Source organism: Anopheles aquasalis, chromosome 3 (genome assembly GCF_943734665.1).
Source record: "Anopheles aquasalis chromosome 3, idAnoAquaMG_Q_19, whole genome shotgun sequence".
NCBI lineage: Eukaryota > Metazoa > Arthropoda > Insecta > Diptera > Culicidae > Anopheles > Anopheles aquasalis.
The window spans coordinates 20,266,596-20,294,095 of record NC_064878.1 but is presented as its reverse complement, the minus strand read 5'-3'; the positions used below and the strand labels follow the sequence as shown (position 1 = coordinate 20,294,095).

The 27,500-nt window shown below is 46.6% G+C and overlaps 6 protein-coding genes across 7 annotated transcripts in view; 2 read left to right on the top strand and 4 right to left on the bottom strand.

The window, feature by feature from the left end:
- Positions 1 to 8,371, bottom strand: part of LOC126574117 (5-hydroxytryptamine receptor 1A) — a 63,303-nt gene extending 54,932 nt beyond the window's left edge. Inside the window, exon 1 of the mRNA XM_050234105.1 lies at positions 8,353 to 8,371. The gene's annotated coding sequence lies outside the window, so the exon portion shown is untranslated. The remainder of the gene's footprint in view (positions 1 to 8,352) is intronic.
- Positions 8,372 to 10,786: 2,415 nt separating this feature from the next.
- LOC126574116 (kielin/chordin-like protein) lies at positions 10,787 to 15,240 on the bottom strand. Its single transcript, XM_050234104.1, has 3 exons — positions 14,398 to 15,240; positions 12,586 to 12,878; positions 10,787 to 12,503 (listed from the first exon to the last, which is right to left on the bottom strand). Exons 1-3 carry the CDS (start codon positions 14,438 to 14,440, stop codon positions 11,016 to 11,018), a joined length of 1,824 nt encoding a protein of 607 aa, XP_050090061.1. The 5' UTR covers positions 14,441 to 15,240; the 3' UTR covers positions 10,787 to 11,015.
- Positions 15,241 to 18,043: 2,803 nt separating this feature from the next.
- Positions 18,044 to 23,444, bottom strand: LOC126574124 (synaptogyrin). Of its 2 annotated transcripts, none has more exons than XM_050234114.1 (4): positions 22,988 to 23,444; positions 20,716 to 20,950; positions 20,284 to 20,613; positions 18,044 to 20,216 (listed from the first exon to the last, which is right to left on the bottom strand). In XM_050234114.1, exons 1-4 carry the CDS (start codon positions 23,087 to 23,089, stop codon positions 20,191 to 20,193), a joined length of 693 nt encoding a protein of 230 aa, XP_050090071.1. In that variant the 5' UTR covers positions 23,090 to 23,444; the 3' UTR covers positions 18,044 to 20,190. The 2 variants fall into 2 exon arrangements, with proteins under 2 accessions (XP_050090071.1, XP_050090072.1); XM_050234115.1 differs by having other exon boundaries at positions 18,044 to 20,213.
- Positions 23,445 to 24,113: 669 nt separating this feature from the next.
- On the bottom strand, positions 24,114 to 25,595 carry LOC126574126 (uncharacterized). The gene is made up of 4 exons (XM_050234117.1): positions 25,163 to 25,595; positions 24,897 to 25,034; positions 24,623 to 24,755; positions 24,114 to 24,544 (listed from the first exon to the last, which is right to left on the bottom strand). The coding sequence occupies exons 1-4, from the start codon at positions 25,251 to 25,253 to the stop codon at positions 24,481 to 24,483; spliced, it is 426 nt and encodes a 141-aa protein (XP_050090074.1). The 5' UTR covers positions 25,254 to 25,595; the 3' UTR covers positions 24,114 to 24,480.
- Positions 25,596 to 27,081: 1,486 nt separating this feature from the next.
- LOC126574110 (cytochrome b5 reductase 4) overlaps positions 27,082 to 27,500 on the top strand; it is a 42,636-nt gene continuing 42,217 nt past the window's right edge. The window contains exon 1 of the mRNA XM_050234097.1: positions 27,082 to 27,273. The gene's annotated coding sequence lies outside the window, so the exon portion shown is untranslated. The remainder of the gene's footprint in view (positions 27,274 to 27,500) is intronic.
- Positions 27,419 to 27,500, top strand: part of LOC126574125 (sentrin-specific protease 8) — a 1,046-nt gene continuing 964 nt past the window's right edge. The window contains exon 1 of the mRNA XM_050234116.1: positions 27,419 to 27,500. This exon is cut by the window's right edge and continues 964 nt beyond it. The gene's annotated coding sequence lies outside the window, so the exon portion shown is untranslated.

The window sequence follows — 27,500 nt, the reverse complement described above, 5'->3', positions numbered from 1 at the left end:
TTACCTTGAGTAGTATGTCCACGGGAGGAGCACCGATGCTTTCACGGCAGTTGGCACGCGCCTCAGCGGGCACGATTCTGCCCGAGCCATAAATCAGCCCGAGCCAACCAAACTAAAAACTCATCGAAACGTGCCGTACCGCAGCATTGGTTACGATCTGCAAAGCCTGCTTATTCGCTGCCTCCCCTTTTTCCTGGGCCCGCCAGGTCCCGGCATTTCCGGTGGCCACGAGTGGCGGGAAACTTCAAACTTGATTTACGCGCGCGCACCGTGCGCATCATCAGAGGAATGCCGGAACAGAACCTCTCCATCAGCCTCTCGTACCGCAGGGGAAGGATCTCGCGAAAGAAACAATCTTTTGCCCTATTGTTCGGTTGAAGCAGGAGGTTATCGCGAGATTGAACCCAGAAGTGTAACCCCGGCACTCTTGCCTGTCACTTGCTTTAATTCATTCGCCGTAGTGTGGTACCATGTGGTCTGCGCTAACTGGAGTAGTATCTATGTTGAGAATCTTTGTAAGTAGAATCATTTACGTTATTTGAAGTTAGACAATTTAATGGAAGTTTATCAAGGCAACTTTGAGAAATATAAATTTGTTAGAACGACATGCAATCTATAAACCTTCCATTAAACATTCCTAGAAGGCATCTGGATTGGCAGGGATTCAAATCCACAACGAAGCCGCAAGCATTTAAAACAATAACCACAACAAAAACAACCATTAATCACACACATTCGACTGGGGTACAGCTTTGGAATGGTGCCATACGAGGATTAGAGCTTTCACCTTGGCACCATGCACCGCTACTATTTCAACTCATTATTTCATATCTGACGTGCTCATACATACAAAACTTTTCTTAAAGTTGAACGGTGTTTAAAAGGTTACAGCTTTGTAGATTGTGGAATTATAATCAAATCATTTCTTAAACTTCACTTAACCACTCGTAAAAGCATTGTAATGATTATTACATAACTTTTCTCTCATATTAAAGCAATTTTGCAGAAGTCATGACAGGCACGCAAAAATCCAATAAGATCATCAACATAATTGTGAAATCCGGAAACTTCCAAATTTATGAAAGCATAATCTTTCCCCTCAAAGCTGATCAGTAAGCTGATCAGAAAGTAAGCATGCTAAAAAGTTGACCAATAAAAGCACAAACATTCAACAAATTCCCACTTGACAACAAAAGAACAAAATGAACCGAACGGAACGGAACTTGGCTGGTAATCCCGTTTAAGAACCACGTTTAAGCTTCTCACCAACTGGCGTGCCATCGTTCTGTTTCAAACCCGGCGTTCGTCCGTCATGACAGTTGTAGAAGAAAAACAGAAGATCAAAGCTAACGGCGTAGAACATTGGGGCCACCAGAAAGGAAATGGCCAGCAGCAGCGGCAGCAAACGCGTCAACCGCCAAGCCGCGTCCGGCGTATTGGATGCCAAGGCTGGCTGTAACGAAAAACAATAAACAGCCCGGGGCAACAATAGACAAAAAGCTTCACCTTTCCTTTTCTTCCTTTTTCCGTTCTGTATTTTCAATACTAGCCGGCTGCCAGGAAACGCCAATCGTCGCCGTCGTCGAGTTGTCCTTTCCCCCGTAACGTCCATCGAATGCAAAGTCTGCAAAGCGCCGAGGATACGTCTGTAATCACACAATGGCTGGGTGGAATGGGGCGCTCTGCTTGTGTGCGGCGCGCGCGCCGGCTTGACCGGACCCGGGTCGAGAGTCAAGTCGACTCCGAGTGTCATGGGCAGAAAAATGGCACTCTCCGTTCCGGTTGTAACGGAAGGAGGAACGGGGCGGGGGGGAAAGGGAAACCAACAACAAACAACATTGAGCTGGAAGAAAAGCGGATGCTTCACACACTCGCTCCAAACCTTTTTCCCCCGGCGGGGGGGCTTCTCGATCGGTTAGTGTGTCACGTCACCCCAAAAGCGAGTGGCCAAGCGTCTCGTGGAACGTGGTGCTGCTCGTGCCGCTGGCCTATTGGTGAGCGAATCGACCAGACGCTGCCGAGTAGCAGCCAAACAAAAAAAAGATTGTAGACATTTTGGCAACATCCTGTAAATTAGACAGCCGACGAGGCCTGTGACGCTGCCAGCCCGGTATGGGAGAGCTAAGAGTAGATGAAAACAACTGGCGTATGAACCGCGCAAGACTGTTCGCCACACAGACCAGCGGTACATATCTTATCTTGAGGCTTTTGGTTGCGTGTCTCTTTGCCGGTTTCTACCCTTGGATCCCTTGGTTGCATTCTTGAGTTTCGTTGCATCGAGAAGCAGTAGCAGCAGCAGCAGCAGGAAAACGGAAAGGAACAGCGCGAGAAAAGCCAAAACCACGACCCAGCGCACACTTGCAATCGCTGCAATTTTCCAGCTGCTACACCTCGATGGCCGATTTCTTTCTTCACCCAGCTCTTCCAGCACTCTTGGAATCGGTCCGGATTCAGTGACGCTCGTCGCCGTCGTCGTCGTGTAGCGACCGCTTGGGATTCGAACTTTTACATACCAGCAGCAGTGGCGCGCTACAGAAATGAGGAAAGGGCAGAAGAAACGGAAGCGAAACACGACAACGACAGCGAGAAAAAGCAGAAGCAAAAGACAGCAAAGCAGCTAGCCAGCTAGAGCCGGAGTAGCGTGACACTGGCACGGCCAGGCCAGCCACTGCAGCACAGAGGACACACCGGAACTGCACGAAGCGCGGAGGAAATCGCTGGATTACGCCGAGATTCGAACGTAATGCGATAAGGCCCCGGGACTCGGAATGGTGCGGAATGGGGCGAAGCATCTTTCATGTCGTTTACCGTTTACCGGCGTGAGAGGGCAGAGCGCCAGAGGACCCGGACGCCCGGAGACAGATTTAGTCTCGGGCGTCATGGCGTGGTGTGGCCGCATCACACAGAGAGAGACACAGAGTGAGAGAGAGAGAGGCTGGATGGCTGGGAGCGGAGGGGTGATAGCCTTTCTCTCGAGTGGAGTAATTTTATCCCCGCCTCGCTACACCCTTCCCTCCCTACACCCAATGATGACCTCGTAGTCGTGGCGTGGCTCTGGCTCGGCGGCATGGTCTTGGATGGGTTTTAAAGCCAAGCCATGGTCAGATTGCTGGCACTATCTTGAAACCAGCCAGGAACATCTCTGGATGCCTCCTACCCGGGGACCAAGTTACAGTTGAGCGAATGAGAGCGGACAGGACATGAAACTCGCCTTTACGTCTTAGTGACTGTAGTTGCTGGTGGTGCTGCTCCTGTGGTACTGCAGCAGACTGTAGGGAATGTGACATTTATTCAATTTCAATGACCACTCCAAACGACTCATTTGTGGCTTCTGCTGAAGGTGTGCCGCAATCACAAACGGGGTAAGTGCTTCTGTTAATTAATTAGGATGCCCGCACCCATAATTACTGACTGGCGTCTTAGCCGCACCGGCAAGGTCTCTTTAAACGTGTAAAGAATGGCTGGCGGCGTTTGTTGTGCTGTGTGGATTTGTGGAGCACCTTGGCAGTAGAGGCTAGCTGGCTGGTCAAGGGTGCTTGCAGGACATTAATGAGTACCGTTTGTACAAAGCATCTGCGGTGATAAGAAACTTGTTAAAGCGCTTGTTCGACAGAGTAATCAGAATAAACAAACAGAAGTAAGAAAGGAAAGACTTTACATTGGGTCAACACTTGACAAAGAGACACTTAGACTGGAAAAAGATAAAAACAGAAACGTGGGAACGTGGGAGACCAAGGATTGATTTTCTGTTGCGATTTAGTTATAGTATAGTTATATAACCTCAGTTTTACTACTTTTTCTTTGTGCCTGATCGTAATAATTGTTTTTTTGCGGCCTTTGGTGATCCTCTTTTTGGTCCCTTTGAGTATTAGTAGTAGTAGTAGTAGTTTTGTTTTATTATTGAAAATGTATGATTGAATTTATGTCGATTTTTAACATAGTTGGTAACGGGTTCACAAGATGTTTTCCTCATTATACTTAAATCGTTTGTGGCGTTGCCATTTGAAAATTTCGTTTGTGTTTGTGTATTCTTCGCGAGGGAAAAAAGTGGAAAAACCCGCGGCAAAACTTTGGTCACTTTAAAAATCCTTCTTTTTGTTTTAATTGATCTTGTTGTTCCACGACCAATGCTTCCTAAAACAACTCAAACATACAGTAAAAAATATGTCAATATTTTCCAATATTTGTCTTGAAGCCTTTTTTCGATAACATAAAACCACACGGAAAATTAAAAAACAATCCATAAATCGCAGATCATCGAAAAAGCGACGAAAATCACAAAACTTCCAATGGACTGAACGGTATTAATTTTTTTCGACTTAAAAATGCCCAAAAACCAGAAGTGGGTTTAATAAAACGGATTTAAAAAATACGCGAAAACTGTGGGTGCGACTATAGAACGTACATTATACGTGTGATGAAGCATCAACATTTGTTACCTATCCCTGAAAAATTGTTCCAGATGACATAAAAATGTATAAACAAATTGAAAAAGCTCTCACAATCCGCTTCTCAAAGAAATTAAATCAATCAAGTTTTAAAAAAAATGGAAAAGTATAGACAATAGACTTCAATATGCTTTATATTGTTTGCATTCTCGTCAAAACCGTATTTGCTTTCACCGACGCGGATAAAGAAACCAACGCAACTGGCTAGTTAAGTGTAGCGTTCACTCCGGCATTAATTATAAATTGGTTAAGTAACAAACAACATACTTTGAGCCGAGAAACCCTCGAAACTCCGCCCCCTTTCGCCGGTACCTTCGATCCGCACCGCATCACAGGCAAAAGCAAACACAATACCGCCCCGCAAAAGGTTAACCAAACCGCGGACCAAGTATTTGCTTTCCACCGCGCACGATGCGATCCCCGCGAGTGAGATGCTCCGGAAGTTTCGCTAAAATGCTTCACTTCTGCTTGTCTCGGATGGATCCGAGGAGCATATGAGCTTTTTTCGGACTAGAGCAGAGCGGGGAGGACAGGCAGAAAAGTATTTGCCGCAACACTCATATCTTGCGGAGATAACTGAAACAAAATAGCCCAACGATCGTTTTTCCTTCTTTTTTTCGCCTTCTTCGCTCCCGGGGGGCAAACATCATTATACCAACTCGTCTCGGCGATGGCGATGACGATGCCGTGGCGTGGAGTCGCTGACTTAAGCAAGAGTTTTGACTTTTTTTTTTTTTTGTCCGCCGACTTTCGCTTCATCACGCGAGCCACTTCACGCGGCTTCCAGCAGAACTCTCCGGGCCAGCCCAGGGCCGAGAGACCGAGAGTTTCAGTTTACTCGCCCGCGTTGATCCGTGCGACGACCGGCACCTCCCTGTAAGCTGAACTTCTTGCAGGTGCACCAAGTAGACGGGAATCTCCTTGGGAGGAAACTGAGGGCCCCGGGAAGGTGGCGCACGAAACGAAAATCAACCATCTTCCCGGTTCGCATCGGAAAGTAGTAAAGATAATAAAGCCTAACTTTTCATCCACCCTCGTCTCGAGAGCTCGTTGATTTGATGTTTTACTTATTTCACTTCTTTGCCCTAGAGAGAGAGAAAGAGAGCAAGAGAGTGGTGGTCTCCATCTTTTTGTTGACGAAACCTGACCAACTGCTGAGTTGGTCCCTTAATGGGCCCGTAGGGTTCCGAAAGGATCAGGGCTTTTACCTGAAGACCTCCCCCTTTCGGAGCTTCGTTAAACGTCCACCTCCACGTGAACCCTCTCTGCATCCCTGCGCCCAAAAAGGGGTTCCAGTATCGTTGCCGCGTCAAGATTGAGAGGCAATCGAAGTGATTATAATTACGATGGCAAGCAAACGAGCCCGATCCTGCTCGACTTTTTATGATGATGAGAGGATGTTGGTTTGGCCCGACGACAGACTGGTGATGCTGGTCGGCCGTGGGCCAAGCTGGTCCGAAAGCATTTAACGAAGGATAAGTGCATAACTTCCGTCCCGTTGGGCGAAGAGAAGGAACCCGTTGGCGCTAGTGTTTAGGGAAAGGGGAACGAATGAGCGCAAAGCAAGAAGCAATGTCAGTGCGCCAGAGGAGCCAATGTTCACCCTCGATCCAGCTCGAGCCTTCGTTCCAGAAGACTCACTCTTCAAGCATCGTGAAGGCATACGAAGCGAGGAAACTTTGCTACAATTATTACAAGCATAATCCTAATTGAGTGCAATTCCGGCAGCTCCAAATGGAACTCATTCTGTTTCGGCAGTCAGCACTGACGGACGAACCGGATGCCGTCCATGCGTCCTAGCTCGTTTGGTGTTCTTTTAGACGAAATCATCCACCATCCCGTGAGCTGTGAGTTTATGAGAAAGTTTACGGAGAAAGATGAAGGAAAAAAGATTCGCTAATTAGATGGGTGGGTGAGGTGGCGCTTGGCTTACGATGCGGAATCGGTGATGGATGATGTTGACTCCTGAGATGGCAGGATGAGAAGCTTATGGTATCATTCGCTGTACTTGTACTGCAATATTTCCACTTCACTTTGGAGCATCTCATCGAATTAAAGGTGGTGGTGCATCAACAATGTTTTTATACACTTTATGTTGTGTTTAGATACTGGAATGATGTTGCATGTTTGCTAGTTTTGAAACTGAATTAATTCCTTCTTATAACATTAAACTTTTTGACAATTGGAAACGACAAAAAGATTACATTCTTTACTAAGAACTAGTAGTACATGATACTAACTCAATTACTTAAAATTATTTAACATTAGATTCGAACATAAATTGCATTTTGTGTCCTAATTGCAAAAAAACAAAAGGTATGATTAATAAAACAGTATTGTGTTTCTTTTGCTGCTACTTTCTCGCATTTTTACATGTTGTTATTCCATCTTTTGATAGAACGATCGCATCAATGATCCATTTCAGATACTTTCATAAGCAGTGAAGCGCTGTGTAGCCAAATGATAGGGGAACATTTCGTCTGCGACGTTTCCAAACCAAACGTTGCCAAGCGATTGCAACATTAACCGTTGAAAATGCTGTTTTCCACCACCAAGTTCTCCAGATTTTAAATGATCTCAGTGTTTTAACTGCCACACCACTCATATGGACAACATAACTTATGCTCAGTGATAATTTCGCTTTGGTGATGATCTGACCAGGCTGCACTCGCAGTCCTTTTGGTGCATGATGTCAGTAATAATTCTTTTCTCATTCTCATGACACCCTACTTTCACTGAGAGACAATCTTGGTAGTCTAGATAACTCTGGATATTGCACATTAAAATTCTCGTCTTTAGACCACGCAAACCATTAAAGGGTCGTTCACTTGCCAAATACAAATACAATGGTTTCCAGTAAGGCTCTTCTTAATTTTGAGGCGAACAAGCAATATTCTACACTTAAAGTGTTTATTAGGAATAAAATTCAATAGAAAGGGACTGGAATGCTTATTTTTTTTAAGTTGCAAGTGACTTTTTGTCAAGTGCTAATAATAGTGCTTTTCTTAAAGTAATTTAACTGTACTTAAACAACGTGCACTATGGTTTTGTTCAGATAATCAAACGTTATAAGTTTGGTTTTCTATTCTATTAGGCGTAGAATCTTTAAAATATTTATAATCTCGCTCAACAATTATAAGTATGCGCATTATTAACAAATTGCTCGGAAAAGGAATCACCGCGACTACCTTCATCAGAAGAATTGAAGCGGAACAGAAAGAACAGTTAATTCATAAATCAAATCTCTCGTGCATTCAATAAAACCGAAAACATTGATCAACATTTTCGTGCGGCCACCCAGCATCGTCATTTGCAGGCGCCTCCATCAGAGATGCGGATGGCTGCGTGCCAAAAACCGAGCCCCACCAGACCCCCGGCAGACAGGCTGGCATGAAGGCAACAACAAGCATCCATCGCTGTCGTACCCCGTTCCCGTGGCTCCCGTGGTTGCGAAAACCGAAAGAAAGCCGTCCTTACAAAGTCCTTCTGGAGTCGAAAACCAAAAACAACATGCAACCCGATGCAAAGCAGCATAGCGCCGGCCACTCTTCTCGAGTGAAATCAATTCACTTAAGCTGGTTTCATTAATCAAAAGATAAGCACTGCTGCAGCTTCAAAACAGAAACGATACGCGCCAACGGCCCTAGGTCCTTGAGTGCCCTGCACTTCACTTCCGGCGTGCCCACTTCCAACCGTGGTCAAGAGGCGCTCGTTGGCCAAAGTCACGCTCCTACCCTCCGAGGAGGTCGAGGAATCCATGTCGTAAGTACAGATAAATGTCGTAATTATACAGCCTCGGTCTCGGTGGCTTGTTTTTTGGGGGGGGTGAGGGGTTGTAAGATAGTGGAACCCCTCGTCGAGTTTGTAGTCGACCACAACGAGATTCGCGAGATGCAGTACTTACTGGTGAATTCCCGTCCGTTGTCACACCGTTGTCCCGTATGCACCTCACTGAAAATGCTGCTTAACCTCACACCATCACCAACGGATGTGTTCTCGCTTTATCGCTCGCTTCCTGGACCACTAAACCACGGATTTAACCATCAGCCACAATGAAGCGGCATTCCCCTTAACTGTGCTACAGTTTTCACAGCCCGGCAACAACAGGAACAATTACTTAGGACACTCTTGCGGGTACGATTGCTATAATCTTGTCGAAAACACTTTTCACTCTCTTCAAGCTTCCTTGCAGCTCTTCATAATCACCAGACAGCCTTTCACAGAGACACGGATTTTAATGCTTAGTAGTGCGTGAATGCTCGTCAAGTGGAACCGCTTTAGCGACAGCAGTCGGGCTCGATACACTAGTTTTTGCTCACTAGCTTAAGGCTAGATTAGGCTGTTAACAACGACCTTAAACACCTTCTGCGACAGGAAGTAATCAACTTGTCTGCACTACCGGACGTTCCTTTTCGATTTCTTTCACTCTATCTCTCCATCTCTCTCTCTCTCGAGATGCACAACATGAATTGTCGCAAGTGGGCAATTGTTGGAGGTGCAACTACAGGAACCGATTTTCCGCACATTAAACACACGCGCAGCCCGGAACCGTTGGCTGTTGAATGATTTACGACTGAGAATACACGTGTGCGACAGCTGGTTACAACCGTTTCGCATGCCGATTGGACCACCCTTAAACCATGTCCACGTTCGCCAAGGACTGACAAATGACTAAACAGACGAGCCGCTCGATCGCAATTTAGCATCGTGTTCGTCGGCAGAGTCTACGATCAGCACGAAAGGATACCAACCGGTTCGGTTCGGTACGCGTCACGTTGTTCGTGAAAAGCCCGATTGGAGTCGTTCGGTTTTCCCGCGCAAACTATGACGCCGGCGCAGACCAAGACCACCCGCCTACCACATGACATGCCCACGTGCTCCCCACGGTGGAGTCTGGTTGGGTCAGCTGACCCAAGTGGACGATGTTTTTGGGGCTGGGCACCCGAATGCGATGACTTTTTCGAATGCTGGATGTCAAATCTGCCATAGCTTTACAAAAACAAAACGTTACAAAGGGAAGGTTTTGGAAAGAGGATGCTTTTGTTTTTCAATGCAACATTTTTCGCTTAATTTAAATGTTAATCAACCAACTAAAATGTTATGCAACGAAAATAACTATATTCAGTCATACAATCATTATAGGTTTCAATTTTCTTATTAAGTTCTTCTAACTTTCCTCTGTCAAACTAAATAGATTAGGATTTTAGGTGAATTAATAACGTATTTAGCAGTTGGAATAGTTGGAAAGCCCTACCGGAGTTTATATCAATGAAGTTTATCATCTATAAAGCGTGCAAATCAGCTTTTCCGGAATCTCTCTTTATTCGTATCCCGGTCGTCAGCTAGAAATTTTCCCGAATTTACATCCAATCCGTTATTTCCCTTTGATTCTTCCTCTGTTTGCTCTCTCCGCTCAGATGGAGCTTGCGCTACTTTGTGGATGTCCTCGTTAATCGCTTAGCACCGGTGAAGGGTTAACTGTTCTCATATGCAACAACCCCTTTCAAGTGGGCTCTTCATGCTGCTTGATTATTTAATGCCAATTTTTGAATACTAAATACGGTTCTGTTCTTTTTACTATTTTGTACTGGCATGATAAAGTTTCAATCCCTTTGACGTCCACATTTTTGCGTCTGCAATTTCTATGTGTCTTAGATTTCGTTTCGTTTTACCGGGAATAGACATTTTTTTTTCCTTCGCACAAATACAACAAATATGTTTGGTACAAATGTCTATGATTACTGTGCAAAGTTTGCATGGGATCTGGCACCCCGTTTATTTACAGCAGCTGGTTAAGTAAGTCGATGTCAGTAGTGAGCGGCAATTTTATAGCTTACATTCCGCGAGGAAAGTAACAAAAATGGGTAATTCAAACAATCGACTTACTTAACCAGCTGCTGTAAATAAACGGGGTGCCGGATCCCATTCAAACTTTGCACAGTAACTAAAAACAATTGTAACAACGTAGGAAAAAAATCTCGTCTCGATCTGATTGCCCAGTGCGATTTAAATCGACTATTCTCGGTACTTTTGTTGACCAGGTTAACTCAGAGTGTAATGTGAAACTCTCATTAATTCCTGAACAACATATTTACTGAACTATTACATCAAGCACGGTAGCAAGTACTTACTTACTTACCTAACAGCCGCTACAAGCATCGTTTGGTCTTTGGTTTTTCACGGGAAATCATTCCACCGCTCGCGATCCAGCACCGTCGTCGTCGTGCATGTCGATAAACCAGCAATTTTGTAGTCAATGATTCGGTTCGAATTTCCATTAGTGCAAAGCAAAGGAGCCCCACCAGTTGATCCCATAACGGAAAACACGGTGCTCAAAGTATTGCTTATAATTATGTTTATTTGCAACGTTTACAAACGTTTACGTTTTAATGTTAGAACTTGTGGGTGAGCTAATCCTCCTGGGAAAAAAGGGGGCCCTTATGTTCGCCGTGTACCCGTCTACGCAAATAGCTGCTGCAGCTGGTTAAGCAAAAGAAAGAAATAATGAATGCAAGAGAGAATATCCATCCAGTTGCGCAGACGCCTCTCGCCCCTTCTCCTGGCTGCTCAGTACTCTCCGGGAATGCAGAATTTGAAGGTACACCCGGCATGCTTGCCATCGTCGTTGCAGACACAGGTGTTACACTGATACTTGAACGAGCTACGCGGTGTACAAGAGAACCCCGGTGATCCGGGAGCAAGTTCCGACCGTGGTAATTCGGTAGTGGCTTCCCGTTTGTGAACCGTGGCGGGGTTCTTTTCATTTCCATGATCGCACCATTTCCTTGTACAGGCAAGCACACCGGCCGCAGTACACCGGCATTTGTTACACCCATCCTCGTGCATTCTGGTTTCTCCCGGGGTGCACTGTGGTGTTGGTAGCAATGGAGCTTCCCGTTTGAAAAACACTGACTCACTTCCTTGTCCCGCACAGGCCAACCGAGTACAGGCGTAATGGAGTCCATCATTGGAGCAAGTGCATTGATTGCAACCGTCGGCGGCCATTTTCTTTTCTCCGGGAGTACATTCGATTTTGGTTTCGGTTGGTGACGCACGTCGACGACGACTGTAAGGAGCGGGATTTGGCTGACACAGTTTCAGTGTACACGCAGCGCGTCCATCATTCGAACAGAAGCAATCATTGCAGCCATCGGCGTCCTTGAAGGTACTGCCCGGCACACATTCCTGCGACGGTGCCAGTTCCGGCTTAGGCGGGGATGTTCGCCGAGAACGACGGTGTGGCTCACAGTCTATCAGCGTGCAAGCAGCGCGTCCATCATCCGTGCAAAAACATTCGTTGCATCCATCGGAGGCCTTAAAGTTCGTCCCCGGTACACATTCCTGCTTGGGAGGTGCCGGAGCTTCCCTCTTGAAAAACACTGACTCACTTCCTTCTCCTCCTGGTGCAGGTCCGCAGGCCAACCGAGTACAGGCGTAATGGAGTCCATCATTGGAGCAAGTGCATTGATTGCAACCGTCGGCGGCCATTTTCTTTTCTCCCGGAACACATGCGGTCTTCGTTGGTGACGAACGTCGACGACGGCTATATGCCGGGGGATGTGGCTCACAAGCCTTTAGTGTACACGCAGCCCGTCCATCATTCGAACAGAAACAATCGTTACATCCATCGGCATCCTTGAAGGTAGTGCCCGGTACACATTCCTGTTTCCCTGCCGCTGGTGACGCACGTCGTCGACGCCTGTATGGGGCCGGTTTTGGTTCGCAGGACTTTAGCGTACATAAAGCGACTCCATCATCGGAACAGTAGCAATCATTGCAACCATCGGCACTCTTGAAGCTCGTCCCCGGTGTACAGCCTGCTCCACTGTTCGTATCACGCTTTGGGCGCGCCTCACACGGTTTATCCGTGCACACGGCCTTACTATCGGGTGTGCAGATACACTCGCTACACCCATCCTCGCTCTCGAACGTGGTGCCCGGTGAACATTCCTCTTGCTGGTGCTCCACTGTGGATCGCTTCTCGCGCGGTGGACACGCTTTTCTGGTGCAGAACCAACCGATACCGTTGTTGGCGCAGCGACAACGATTACAATCCTGTTTGAGAACGAGTTATCCCAGTTAGCATCATTTCGTATCATTTCACCATTCATCTTCTTCGATGCAACCGGTTACTTACCTTCATCTTGATTTCGTTGGGTGTGCAAACCTGTCCGTTGGTATGTTCGGCCACTTCCTCCTTCTCATCGGCGGAAGTGATCGACTCGGTAGTGCTGCTGCTGCTGCCGCCGTTGCTGCCGTTAGTCGTGGTGGTAGTGTTGTCGTTCCGGGCGTACGGTTCATCCGCCACCACTGCCTCAACCGAGGTGCACATCTTTCGCGTACACGCTTTCAGCCCATTCTCGCCACATCGGCAGGTGTTGCAGTCCTCCTTGAACGTCGTACCCGGGACACACTGCTCGGAGCACAGCGCTACGGACGCGATGGAAACGAAGCAAAGAACGGAGAAAGTGAGTGAGCGATCGGTTCCTACGGTTCCTTATCTACACACTCAAAAGCCTTGGCAGAAAATATTTGGTCTATTCCACGGGCTGAACACCACTGATAACGCCGAAACCGGGCCCCGGGGATTATCAGCATCCGAACTCGGCCTGGGGACGGTAGCCAGTAGCAACGGGCACTCGAACAGGCTGCTCTCGTCGAGCAACACTGTTACGATCCACGAATCCCTTGCATCGATGCGATTTCCGATTCCGTCCGATCTGCGGTCGAGCGGACGTTGTTCCTGCGTACCACTCGCTAGCAATCAATTGAATCGACTCGACCGAGAATTGAATTAACCTTTTCTCCCGTAAAGGGGAGGGCCCTTCTGCGATGCTTTCCGACATTCGCCACATGCTGGCGTGGAATCGCTCGATCGGTCGATCGCTGTTTACGTAAGGAACGGTATTTAGACCGAATCCATCGTTTAGACCGAATTTTGGACAGTGGCCACCAAACATCAGAATCAGCACCGGTAGCGGGCCGTCATTTACAAAACGCAATTCCGAGCACCGCGCACCGCCGCGATAGTGTTCAGGCCTTGTCCGGGACCCCGTAGCCCGACACGTAGCCCGACACGAAGCCCCAGGAGTTCAAGGTAGCACTGATAGGGGAAATCGTGTCTGCGTGCGTCGTGCGTGGACCAAAGTGAAAGGGAAATGGAGTGGTTTGAGAGGTCCCCGCCGAAAATCGGGGAAGAAGGAAGAATCGACGGCGGGAAGCGAGCGGGAACGCGATAGGGCACGCGAGACATTGAAACCGATCTGGTGGCGGTGGCGTCAGCAGGATGGCGTCATCCTTAAAAATGGTACAGCGTACGATGCGGATTAAGCATTAGAGCGTTAGAGATTGAACGCACATCCCTGATGGCTGCCATTTCCGGGGGTGATCAAGGCAACGGTGATCGTGCAAGGACAACGGAACTTACTTATTGTGAAATGCGGGGATGCAAATGGTGTATCACTGTACCAGCAAGCTACAAAACTTAGGATTAAAGGATTCAATTTTTGTATATCTTACACTATTCTAATGATGTGCATTCATGCTTAAGGAACTCGTATTTGTATTCGAAATTTGGATCATTTGTTTACAAGTTATAAAGGATTTTCTATTGCACAGTTCAACTGGAGTGTGAAAGAAAATATCAAATACTAGAATAATTGGTATGTTATTCAACAACAATTTGATATTACTACCAACCATTACCCTTCACAAGCTTAGTTTTAATTGAAAGAATAGTTCGTTAAAATTAATAAAAGCTTAATACAACACACTGCATTCAAGCTCAATATTAATAAACAATTCGATAGTTCTTCAAAATCAGCAACCACCAACAACTCAACTTCTTCTTCAATGTATTATGCTAACGAAGCGACTTACAAATGCTCGAAGAAATACCAGACTATAAAACTTATAACGGCAATGATTTATGCTGCCCACCGCTGCTTACCTCCAACAACCAGTGTTGCCACAATTAAAATGAGCACCTTCATACTCGATCCTCGATGTCACCTGGCCGGTGCTACTTCAATGGCCACTAGTACGCCACCGCGAACACAACGCGATAAATTCGTGTTTTTTACTGTCACACCACCCACACCGCCCGAATACTGAATCGTTTGCCAATAGTGCGTCGTCGTTCCAATGCTCCCACCCTGCTTGACCTTCGGTTTCACAGAACGGTTCACAAACTGCTCCCCAGGGTGGCAGAAGTGATCGCAACGTGCGTCTGATGCTGGTGTTCTAGTGTCTGGCGATACCACACGTTCCCGTTCGTCCGTCCGACGCACACAACGTCTGAACGAGTTCTGGCTAATGAGATTCAAAATCAGAACCACACTCGCCTGTCGCCGCCTCGAGATGCACCGGGGGTCCGGCTAACCACAGTCCCTCCGTTCCTGTTCCTGTCCCTGCTGCTATCAGCAACACTGGTGTGCGGTATCACTTTTCTTCTAACGTGCTAGCATCCGCCGAGTAGAACGAAGACACACTCATGGACACGCACACACGTTTGTTCCTTAATTTGTCCGATCGGAAGTGTACGCGTGATTGGCTCTCTATCACTTAGCAGCAACAGCAGCAGCAGCAGCTGTAGCATCCACTAACACACCACCGGTCATCAGTTGCCCGTCCGTTCTATTGCTGCAATTATTGGCTTATTTTTTTGTTGTTTTACTGTTCTCTAGAGCGCGCGGTGGCCACCGGTTCCACCAACTCGAAATGTATGCAACGATCGAGCTGCTGCTAGCTGTGATCTTCGCTTTCGCAGGCTGATCAGCAACTGATTTGCCGATCGGTACGGAATGGCTTATTTAAATACTTTATCAACTACCCCGGTCACGTCGTCGTCGTCGTCACCGGCGTCGCAGTAATGTCAACAGTGAAGTAGAACGGCCCGGGACCCCAGAGACAACCACCACATAAACATGCTCTTCTCTATCCCGCTCGCTCGCTCGCTCGCTCGCAGCACAGCGTGTGGTATTGACGCTTTCTACAATCGTACTCAAGCGCGGTGCGGTGCGCTTTTGGGATGCTGGAGATGCCGCCTCGGTCGGCCAGCGAGCGAACCAATACGTCAATCGTGGAGTTAATGCTGGCCACGAGAACCGGTAAAACCGTGCGCCCGGCGAAACAGCTGCCGGCGGGGCTGTTGCCGTTGCCATAGCGAGTGGGTTTTCCCCATGTTCCGGTGAATCCACCGTCGGCACAACATCGGAATTGCGTGATGGAACGCGATGCGTATGTGTGTTTTCAGCCGATCGACCTCACTTTACTTTCGGTCTCTCTTTTTTTTTTTTGCTGTAACAGTTTGTTGTGTACTTAGTCATTGTCCAGTGCCGCGTTGTTGACAAAACAAGGCCACCTACGATGCCAATGTTGGGTGTTAATAATCGTTTCAGGCGTTCGCATCATCATTACCTCGCCAGAGTGCTCGTATTCGATCGTATTCCTGTGATAGCTGCCAAACACATGGCCACAACAACAACCCGGTGGCACGAGGTTCACAAATCAGTTCCTATTGTTTGCGATTGACAACACCGGATCCGCTTACCTAAACAAGCGCTGATCAGCGGTTCTCTCGGAGCGGAGGTGAACGATAAACGAACGCGATTTGCAGCGCAGTGTTAGGGCGTGAAATGGAGTCACTGCATCGTTTCCAATTACCTCGTGTGAACACGAACGCCCGGAAAGCAAACAGAACGAAACGATTCTCGAACATCTTTGTCAACGGAGGGCATTCTAGAATTAATACCGGACGTAGATAGCTTTACCGCTGATCGACGATAAACAGCCGGCGACGCATAAGTATCCAAAAAGCAAACAAAACCTCCCCCCCCCCCGCGGCAGGTACCTTGGAGTGAGACAAAGTTAACAGAAAAAAACTTTTAAAAAAGGAAAAGAAACACACTCTGGGGTGAGTGAGTTGGGTATTGTGTAAACATTTTTGCTTGTTTACTCATGAACCGTCTCGCCAATCAGGTGCGGATCTGTCTTAAACGGTTTGCGCACCGAAACTATCTCACCCATCTCGTCGGTGGTTTTCGCCGATGGCCGGAAATCCCCCCCCACCGTGCTGTAGTACGGAGGCCCGCGGAGGTGACTCGAATTATCATAAGCACTTTAGCGAAGAGGCGCCGCCGTCTGTGTTCCTGGAATTGTTGGCATAGATTACGGAGCGGGTGCATCGCACATCGTCTCGCTGGGGTTGGAGTCGCGAGTGCTAAGTGTGCAAAGTGTGGACAGCGTGACGATTTGCACATGTGGGCGCGAAAAATGGCGCGCTAAATCGACGAGACGCAGATGCTGATGAGGGGGTTGAAGGGTACAGAAACCATAAGGGAAGAGGGCACGAGGTCGAGGTGCAATCAGTCTCGCTAAGTCAAACAATACATGTTTATGTTGGTTGGCGAGCAAAGGTTTTGTACGGTTATAGGTCTCCGTGAATGGTTAACAGAGTTCAAGGTTCACTCATCTGATTTGGAGCTTTTGAAGTGGAATCGATTGTTTTTTTTTTATCTGAAGGGTGGTGAAATACCTTCACGAAATCATTGGCGTAATTATTCATCAGACATTGATGTACTACGGGATGGGTTTTTTGTGTTTCTTTTTTTTTAAATATGTCACTATTTATTAACATAATATCCATATTCATTGCAACAGTACCTTACATTTTGCATCGAGGGGTTTTTTGTTGTTGTTGAAAAGTAAAGACCAATCAGTTCGTTCTATCTCAACGACACGATGGATCGACCTTGCGTTTGCTCAAAAAAGGAAACATCTTTTGCTTTACGTTCTCTTCAGCAACATGATGTAGCATTGCCAGTACCTCTGCCATTAAAGGTTGGCCAGCATTTACATCATGTCAGGTAGCCCTTCAAAAGCTGTCGCACTAGGGAGTTTCTAAGGAAGTGAACCAAAAGTGTATACATACTGTTCCATTTAAATTAATTGTTTTAACACAAAATAAGTTTCATCTCGTATGAAATTAAAATCTAAATTCCAATGCAAACCAACAGGAGGGGGAGGATATGCTTAAGCTTTACCTCCCAGTTCAACTGTCACCAGATTCCCGGGCAACCGGGATCAAATAATCGTACTATGGCTTTTTTCGTTTGCTGTTGTCGATTGTTGTTTTGTTGTTTGACTTATTTCCTTTTTTTTCTTTTTGTTTCGTTTATCTATTATGTCGATTCCTTACAGCTTTCTATGTACAACACGGCTCTAGACACTTTGCAGTAACTGAACGAATGCACACCAGGTAAATAGAATTCGAACGCGCCCCGATGGTTCCCCCTTCGGTGGTCCCCACCGTCCACTGGGTAACGGATTCTTATTTGTCAACGGTTATGCGCCCCTCCCCGAAAAACAAAATCAAGGCCCAAGATCCTTGATACCACGGAAGCTACGATACGGGGACTTTTTGGAGGGGCGCTCGTGTATGGAATATCGTGTAGTTTGCATATTAGTTGATAACATTATATTATAGTTTTGCCGCCGGTTCCTATGCCTTGGTTGGTTTGAGTCTGCTTATTAGGCGCTATAGAAATCTATCTTGTCTATTCGCGCGATGTGAATTAGCGTATCTTTTAGTTTTTGGGGGGGGGGGGAAAGGTATGGTAGCAATGGTTTTATTTCGTTACTCAATCGTAAATTAGGTCGTGTAATGGGCAAGGGAGATTTCATCTTAAAAAAAAAACAAACTATAAGAAAAATATTCCTACCTCGTACCACGCGTTCATCGAATGATGTGGTTGTGGCCCTGCGGTTGAAATATTGAAGTCTTAACGGACTTTTATCCAGCTATCAAATGTTTGTTTTTTTTTCATTTATTTCCATAATTTTGGTTTGATTTCATCCATGTTTCAACGTTTCCTTTTATATTTCAGCTACAGAACACACATTATTACGCTTATTTTCCTTTAGGTTGATTTTCGTCTCTTGTTCGTCTCTGTTGTTTGGTTGTTTTATTACTTTCCTTTGTCCCTTCCTTAGTCCAGTTGCTCCTGCGGTTTATCGGTCCGTTAAATATCTCTTATCAATGCTTATTTCGTTTAGCGATAAGTTGCCCTGCTATCCTTCGACCATTCGCACCCTTCCATGCCATTGATTAGTATAAGAATACGCTCTCCGCCCTTCGAGTTAGGTTGTTTCAAAGTGGCTGCACTAACAAACGGGTACGAGCGGGTGTTTCCCCACCCGTTGGTGAGGGGAAGCGCACTCATATCCAAATCCAAATCCACTACAAAACACTCGGGCTCGGGCGTGCGTGCTGCTAGCCCGTACAACGATCACGATCTCGAACGCCAATCGCCTACGCTTACAATATCTCTATGTTCAATACGGTACAGTGTATGTCGGGGTGTCTTGTCTTGTTATACTGATCATGAAACTTGTGTTTTCATAAGATTTAACCACCTTCCGTTTTGTCCGAAGCAGAATATTGTAACCGGCTGTCCCGAGCAGTGCGTTCACGGGAAACGGGCGCAGGTTTAGCTAACAAATATGAATATACTTTATCTGCTTACTCGTGCCGCCCTATTAATGGGGCGCTATCCCCGGAATGGTACATTTCAACACAACGGTCAGCATGAAGCACCTAGTACGCCGTTTAGATTCCCCCCGGAATGAATGAATGAAGAGGTGGGCAAGTGATTTGCTCGATATGACTAGTACACTTTCTACCAAACCGAAAACCGCACGAAACTCGATCCCTGTCGTCGATGTCGACTAGTTCCCTGTTGAACGGAAAACGTACGATGTACTATGGCAGATAGAATCGAAACGAATCTAGCTATGATACTACAGACAAATAAATTACAGTTTACGACACTCCTTACACTCGTCAGCTAGTTACTGGTGAGGTACATACGAAACGAAATAAATAACTTCATTAATACGTTACTAGTACAGCCACGAATACAGCCAATCATGGCGTTTTTGCAAGCCTTCTGTTTTTTTTTGTAATAATAATTCATGCAGCCTCAAGGAGCGAGCTACGCTATGGAACAGTATCCTCCCTTTTTTGAGTCTCTCAGGCAAATATAGGATTGTATGTTTGGTATTTTGTAATGGTCGGAGCTCGGAGATATTTGCTAACTCGAGCAGCTCGCACCTCAAGAAACTCACCCTTCCGTTGAGCATTCATTTCTAACTGAGATTCAAATGAAATCGAGATTATTATTTCCTTGATTGAAGCACCTAATGGCCTTTGACCAAAGCTAGATTCTGCCTTTCAGTATGCCTGTTGCCTGTCGCAAAATAAACCCCGATAGTCACACATTTTCTCATGTAAACAATACTCTGCTTTGGTTTGGTTTTTCAAACTCTAACTGATTGAAATACGAATCATTAACGCAATGCGTTCGACGTGTCTGGTAATACTCATGCGTGGTTTGTACATTTTAGTTTTGGTAATCGCTTCCATAAAACCTATTCTTATCCGTTGCCTGCAACAACAACAGCAACAGCACTTTCGCAAGAGATTTCGGTTAACCGTTTTACTTATTTGGTTCGCTTCATTTCGCTTTCACTCGTCCTTTCTTTTCCTCGTGTCGTGACAAGCGGTGGAGCGGAGATGGAGCGCTTGTTTGGTTCTTGTTTGAGTATATGGTGAAAAACCCTTCCGTTTACCACTTGCTCGTGCCGCTGGATCTTGAACTGGAAGTGGAATGCAGGTTCGTTAGAAAAAAAAATGATAACACCAATCACCATGCCGGCTCAAGCCCCGCTCGCAGCATCCAGTTTAGTATGTTGGTTGCGAGTAGTCTGCTGAAAGAAAGGGGCAGTTAATTAGTATTCTGACTGGTCGGTGCTAAACCGCACCGGCGCTTCCTACCTCGCTGTTGTTGCTGCTGCTGCTGCTGCTGTTGACCGGAAAATGGAGCCTCCTGGAACTGATCGTTATCGTTGGATGCAGGGTAGGCCGAGTACTGCTGGGCGGCACTCGGATCCGACTCGTAGGTCGACGAGAAGGACGGATCGACGCCCGCCTTGAAGCGCAGGAACGCAAAGTATGCACAGCCGGCCCAGGTGAAAATCGAGAAGAACGAGAACACGATGGAAGCCTGCACATTGTTCACACCCTCCCCGTTCGGTGGATCATCCGCCTTGCCCCACTGATTGGTGAGATAGCAGAAGCCGATGAAGAACAGGAACGACCAGAATGCTGCCAGAGCGCCAGAGAGATTCAATAAAAGTTAATAGGTTTTTAAGTAATGGACGGTGAGGCCGTTGGTGGCCTCAGGCGTTCGGCTTCCGGCAAACTTACCGGAGAAACCCAGATCGGCCAGCACGTAGTGCTTTCTCGTCTTCACCGAGGACATCTGCTCGAACAGATACTCGCCGGCGATGAAGCCCATCGAGGCGAGGAAGGCGATCACCCCGATACCGACCGCATAGTTACAGGCATTGCCATCGCGATTAATTATGCAGTACTCCTTGCCATTCGACTCCTCCCGCCAGCCCTCCGATGATATGCACCCGAACACGATGATCGCAAACAGCTGTGGTGGGTGAGAAGGGAAGAAGGGAACAAAAGGGAATATCATGGAAGATGGTGCTGCAGTATAATGAAGGAACGGCACCCCAGCCCCGGCTCGGCTTCACCGATGGGTTTCTTCGTTAGCATCCAGTTACAGGCCACCCGTGGGTGAAGGGTGTCCCTAGACCCTCAAAAACCTTCAGCTGGCCATCAGGTGAGAAGCACTTCTCAAATGCTAGAAACGCTCTCAAGCATCCTTTCGTTTCAAACCAAACCGCTGGACCGGTGGCGCTCTAGTCAATCAATATTTCGGACACAAAAGAGGCCCTTCACTTCATCACGTTCAGCTGGCGGACGGACACGTTCTCTAAACTAGATTATCGTTTTCGATGGAAAGTTTCTTCTTCAGATGCAACGCATAGCGGCTGAAAGCCTTAAATCATAATCAAATGAATAATAATGCTCATTTGGGGCATTATAACTTAATGCCTTCAGTTTACAACATGTGAAATGAGGTGAGGTGCTAGTGTCCCTTTCAGTCAACTCCTTAAGTGACGTTCGTCTTACAGTCTGATGTCAATAATGGAGCACCATAAATGGTAAATTGGAAGGGTCAAGAACTACAGAATAAACTCTCTATTCTCAAGCAATAACGCAACCCATGCTCCGTTATGCACCAATCCGTATTTACGAGTAGCACTTGGGTGAGCCTCCGCGACCTTCCTATTACTTCATGCACCAGTCACAATGGAATGGAATCAATAAAACGCTCTTCATACGCTGGGCGCCATCACGAGTCGATGGCGAGATGATGTTGGGTGGCAGAATATAGAGCTAGTAAATAGGAACGCTTACGCATCCCATCGCCCACAGTGGTGTTGGATCGCCATCATCACCGTACGGTCGAATTGGTAGTATTAGACAGCCGCGCACCAGGCCATGAAATAGTGTACGCGAACCGAACGGCAAAGCAAATAGCTCGACAGAATGAAATGGCAATAGGCAAAGGAACTCGAAATGCCTTTCCAACAAATGCTCGCCATTGAGGGTTTTCCACCGTGAATCCGCGCATTCCTTCCGTCTTTTCTTTCCACTCCGGAGCTACTACTATTTAACCCTGGCGTCACCATTTCAGTTCACATTATTATGTCACAGAGTGGCACACAGAGTGGCTTTGCAGAGCTTCGTCGTATGGTCACACGGAGGGTTACGACTTGCTGTACTAAGATAATTCTGAAGTGCGACAACAGTTGAAACTGAATATATTATCGTAGTGATATGAGTTTAAGTTTTATTTACATGCACTATCATTAGAGTCCTGGCCATTTGCTCGCTGTTATGTAAACATTGACCATTAAGCTGAAGCATAAGCTGAAGCGTAGACATCCTCCCCTTATTTGAAAGTATGTTTATATTGGCCAACTATGTGCGAGTAAATCTATTTTATCATCAATTCTGAGAATGGCGTAAAATTTCAAAACAAAGGGAACATATCCTTGTACTTTGTGCATCCACTGCACGTCCAGTGGCGTAATTTCTGCATTCCAAAGTGGACCACTTATCATTCTGTCCAATCGCCAGCTCCACAGCAGCAGTTCCTGTTAGCCATTCGGGTTTAAATACGATAAAATTTCCAATAAAATTTTGCTCATCAGCATATATCACGGAATTCGTACCAACAGGAAGGATATCCAGGAAGTATCCTTCCACGGTTGTCGCTCCCTCCTCCGTGAAGGAAGAGAAGCACCATAAACGCGAGAGCGTGAGAATCCGAGAGTGAGTGTTTAAGGGGGAGAGAGAGAAAATGGACGGAGCACTCAAAGGAAAATCGATTTTCGTCCTATCCCGATGGAAGGTCGTCAATGCAAATAGGAAAGATTGGTCTTTTTATTTCGCGTTACGCTCCTGTTGATAACTCTATATTACTTCGAAGTTCTTTGATGCGATGTCCAGCATCATTAAATCACCTAGATAAGAAAATGGTCAAACCAAATGTGTGCACGATGGAGCACAATCCCGGTTTGAAATGCACGCGGGAACACCCAGAGGATTTACTAACCCAGCAAACGGCGCGCAAAATGACGATCGGTCGCTGCACGAACGCAATTGGATCGAAGGCACCACCCGCTTTACCACCACCGTACGCTCCACCGATATCCATTTCAATTAATGCTTTGCCCCGATTGATTTGCCACTCCGAACGACGACCAACCAGGCGGACCCGCACACACGGTGTCACCACAAACGTACACAGACAAACACGCGACGCACACACTCACAAGCACACCCACGCTGGCGTGTTAGTTGGTTCGCCCTTGAATTTTCAGCAGCCCCTTGCCCCTTCGGTTGGCTTTCTTTCTTTGACTCGATTAAGATGACCTTTCGGGTTCGCTATTTTAGCAAATGACAATTCCTCTTCCACTACCGAGCTGAACTGAACTGCTGCGCTGTGCTGTGCTGAATGCACCAGTGAAACACCCAGTGTTTGGCCTCGCTGCGTGTTTGCTCACCCACAACCAGATCGAAACTGCTCTCGCTTTTCTCGCAGCTCTGCGGCCACCCCCGATTTGAGTCCCGTGAAAAGTTGCCTGCATTTTCCTGCTCAGAATTTTCCTACTATCTCCCGGCCGTTCTCGCGTACGGTAGGTGCTGTTCTCGCTCCTGCACGCTTGTGCATTCGCGCAGCACCCACACCCACCCCCAAGAGCAAGCCACTTATCACTCACTCTCGTTTTCTGCTTTTCTCTCGCTGCGCTCCCTCGCTCTCTTCTCTTCTGTCTCTGTTGTGGGTGATGATAATTTTAAGTACTTCAGTCCACCCGCGACTATAGACAAGATTCCCATACATTCTCACTCGATTAGCGAACCTTTTCATCTCAGCGTAGTTATTAGTTTTGAAAAAAAAAACCACAATTAAATGCAACAATAATTAATCAATAAGAATCACATGGACATGAATAGTAGATGATCCGTTAGAAGCAGAGGTTTGAATGGTTCGTGATAGAAACGGTTAAATCAATTAAATGCAACAGTTTTGAGCACAAGAGGATTTTTGGGCAATATTACATTCTTACTGAATAGCTGCATAAACGTACGACCCGCGATAAGCTCAGGATCATCGAACATCTAGGATCACTGAACAGGAACTCATTTCGAAATAAATGTCTTTCTATTTGAGATTTAAACTGTTATGAAACTTTCATCATTTATTGCAGTAAACTGGTTGTATATATTTAACGAATTCTCTTCATTGTTTTACAATTATTTAGATGTGAATTATAGTGTGCTAATCCTTCGGTAAACTCAACTGGATCTGAAAGAGTCAACTGATTGTTCGTCCAAGAGTGACCGAAGCGTTGAATGGGGCCAACAGAAAGATAACTTTGTGGACAATTTGAATGAAAAAAATCGTAAATTTCGTAAACAGAATATAAAATGTATTATTCCAAAAGATCACATTTAAATTCTAGGCACTATACTTTCTGCTTTTGCCTTGGCTACAGCGAGACGAATCGCAATTTTAAGAAAGGGAGCATCCTAGATAGAGACCCCCTAGTTCTCTTTAGTCGGTAGGGGGGCCGGGGTGTTCTCCACCGGCGAGCATGCAACAGCAAATCTGAAAGATCGTGGAAGAATGATCGGGAGAAGATTACGGCTGGAGGGCATTATATCCCTACGGTAAGCGTATACTTACGGCTGTTGCATGCCAAAGAAACCACCGAAGGATCCATTATTCTTCTTGAAGTTGTGCGGCGAATAGCGATTGTACAGGCCCCAAATGCTGTTCATCAGCTTGCCATTATATTTGACCGGCGTCAGGTCGAGAGCTGAGGGGTGGGGTTGGCGGGAGAAGAGAACGAGGAACAGCGAACGATTAGTGATAACCTCGCTCGACCCTGATACCGGACGCTCGACGCCCCGACGTCGGCGTACAGCCAACGCCACCGTCATGTGCTATGGAAACTTACTACTCTTGTTTAAGTATCTCGGACTTTGCTTGTCCCCGCCTAGGCGAGCGACGGTGAGATCCTTTTCGTGCTGCCCTGCTTGGCGGATCTTGTGCACGGCGAAGGCTGACTGTGGTAGGCACGCCATTTTGCCGCAATCTACAAGCAGTGAAGGAAAGCAATGAAGCAGGAAGTGTAGCAGGACAGATAACGCAATCGCGGCTCCCAGCGTGAACCATCGTGGGCTATTGGGTTTCAGAATGTTTGCGCCGGTGTCGCATTCGTACCTTCACAGACGTTGAATAGCAAGTTCGCCAAATTGGGTGAACTGGAACAACGGATCAAGCTCGCACTACCAATCAGTTGCACATGCACCATTCAATTCCCGGGTGCCTTTAGTAAGCAGTAAGCACCGCCAGGTGCCAGGTACCGTAAGTCCTAGTCCTTAATTTACGTGTTTTCACACGGGAATACAATCACGGGCGACAGTTTCGCGATCGAAACAAGATCGAATGGTTTTTTGGTAGTAATCACAGATAGTGTCCACGTGTCGTTTGGATCTTTTGAATAACTGTAAGGAGCTTTGGTATGGGGCTACACCAACATAATCACTTCCATTGAGAACACCAGCAAGCACAATAACCGCAGTATGGATGATGTTTCCTGCAGGGTATCCGGAATCCAACAATCAATCACTTCGGTCGTAACGATCGATAGAGCAACAACGACTGGAAACCTGAACATGGTCCGGGGCAGCTTTTATGAGGATCGCGCACCGAACAAACACACATACTCACCATCTCGCTAGTGTGTGCGCGGTTATCACTTCGACGATCCCGCACGTATTCCATCCCGAGGTTATCGAGGGCTACAGATGCCCGGACTCTCTGTCTATAGACTGTACGAAGGTTCCTGCATCGTCCATCGCATCGCATTGTACTCGTGGTCTTATCAACCACGAGCGGGCTGATGGTTGTTGTAGAGTCATGTTTACTCTTCTAGGCTGCCGCATCGTTGGTAGACGTAACATTTTCGAGAACATTTCTATGGTGGTAAGCCAGCATCACTTCATTGTATAGGCTGTGGATCTGCCGTTTTGGTGAATACAAGGGTTTGTTTAATGACGAATTTCCCCATTATCCTTTGAAGTTGTGTTAATTACAGACGACACATAAACATTCAAGTACAGACGCTGATGCCATACAATAGTATTAATTATTTACTATAACCCCATGTCATTCAATGTACGTAGCCACTATCTGGCTGCCCTTTCCTAATACAAACACTGGCTGCCGGAGGTCGTTCATACGGCTTACACATCGCAGGTTTACAGGCTTCGATCCCGCATCCCTTGGAGTTCGATCCCTTCACGCAATGCCTGTACAGAAATAAGCGATAACCTCGGCTTCAACTTTCCGGCAAAACAAATGTCGTCCATAAAAAGCGTAATACGCTGATACTGGGGCTATTCAATCACCGTCGAGTATGTACGGCCCATAACCGGTCACTACTGGTATAACTGTCCAAGGCTTTCTTCGAAATATTGCCAAAATAACGGTGGCCATCATACGTGAGGAAAAACAGGCAACCATGAGGCTGCGCCGGTCGTGCGCACGGTTTGTGTTCGTTTGCCACCAAAGGTCACCCACGAATCGATCGAGCCATCGCACATATAGTACCAAGCGCTGATAATGGCCACGATTTGATCTGCAGCAGACGAGTTTTTGTGTGTGCTTAGAACAATAGTGGTGCGAGGAGATCATGGCAGCATAATGGTTGCTAACTGATAACGGTGACCCGTTTCCAGCTGTGCATGAAAAACAACCACAGCCTGCACATGCTTTGTCCGAACTGATGACGGAGAAGACGGGGGCCAAATGAAATTTGATTTTTAAATACATTTTGAGCACGGAAGTAGCTGTTTTGCAAAACATTCTAGACGGTGATGTGGCGGGCGGAAAAGATGTGATGGCAAGCAATTTTTAATACATTTCTACTCAGTTACCGTTGAAAACAATTGAATCTTTTAACTAAAGAACAAATGACTAGAACTTGATTATCACCTGTTCAGTTACAGAGTCGGCCATTCGAGTGTAGCTATCTTCTACCGTAACTTTTGCACCACCCTACACGTGGCATCGCGGTGAGAAAACTCATTGAGTGCCCTCACCGCGTGACAGCTTCGATAATCTCGCGGGCCCGGGTGTGTTCCGTGTTTTGTTGGTGATCGATTTCTGCTAATCCCCTCCCCCCGTGTATCAGTGAAGTGATGTTCTTTTGAATGACCAACCACCAACCTAAACGTTCCCACCAGTTTTAGTGAATCACACGTGACGCCATTAAAGTGCTACTCTCCCCGTGCAAAAAGCATCCATCCTTCGGGGCGCATCCACAAAAGGTAAGGGAGATGCGAGAGAATTGAGTGGTGAGTGAAGTTCTGTACTTTTTTTGTTCGCGCAATTCGCTCACCAACCACTCACGAAGCTCAGCTGTCACAAACAAACGGGCCACTCAGTCACTCAGCATTTTCGCGAGAGTTTGTTTTGATTTTCCGCGACTCGGCGCGCCAAGGCGCAACATTTTGTGGAAAAAGGAAAACTGTTTTATACGTAAAAGGAAAGCCCA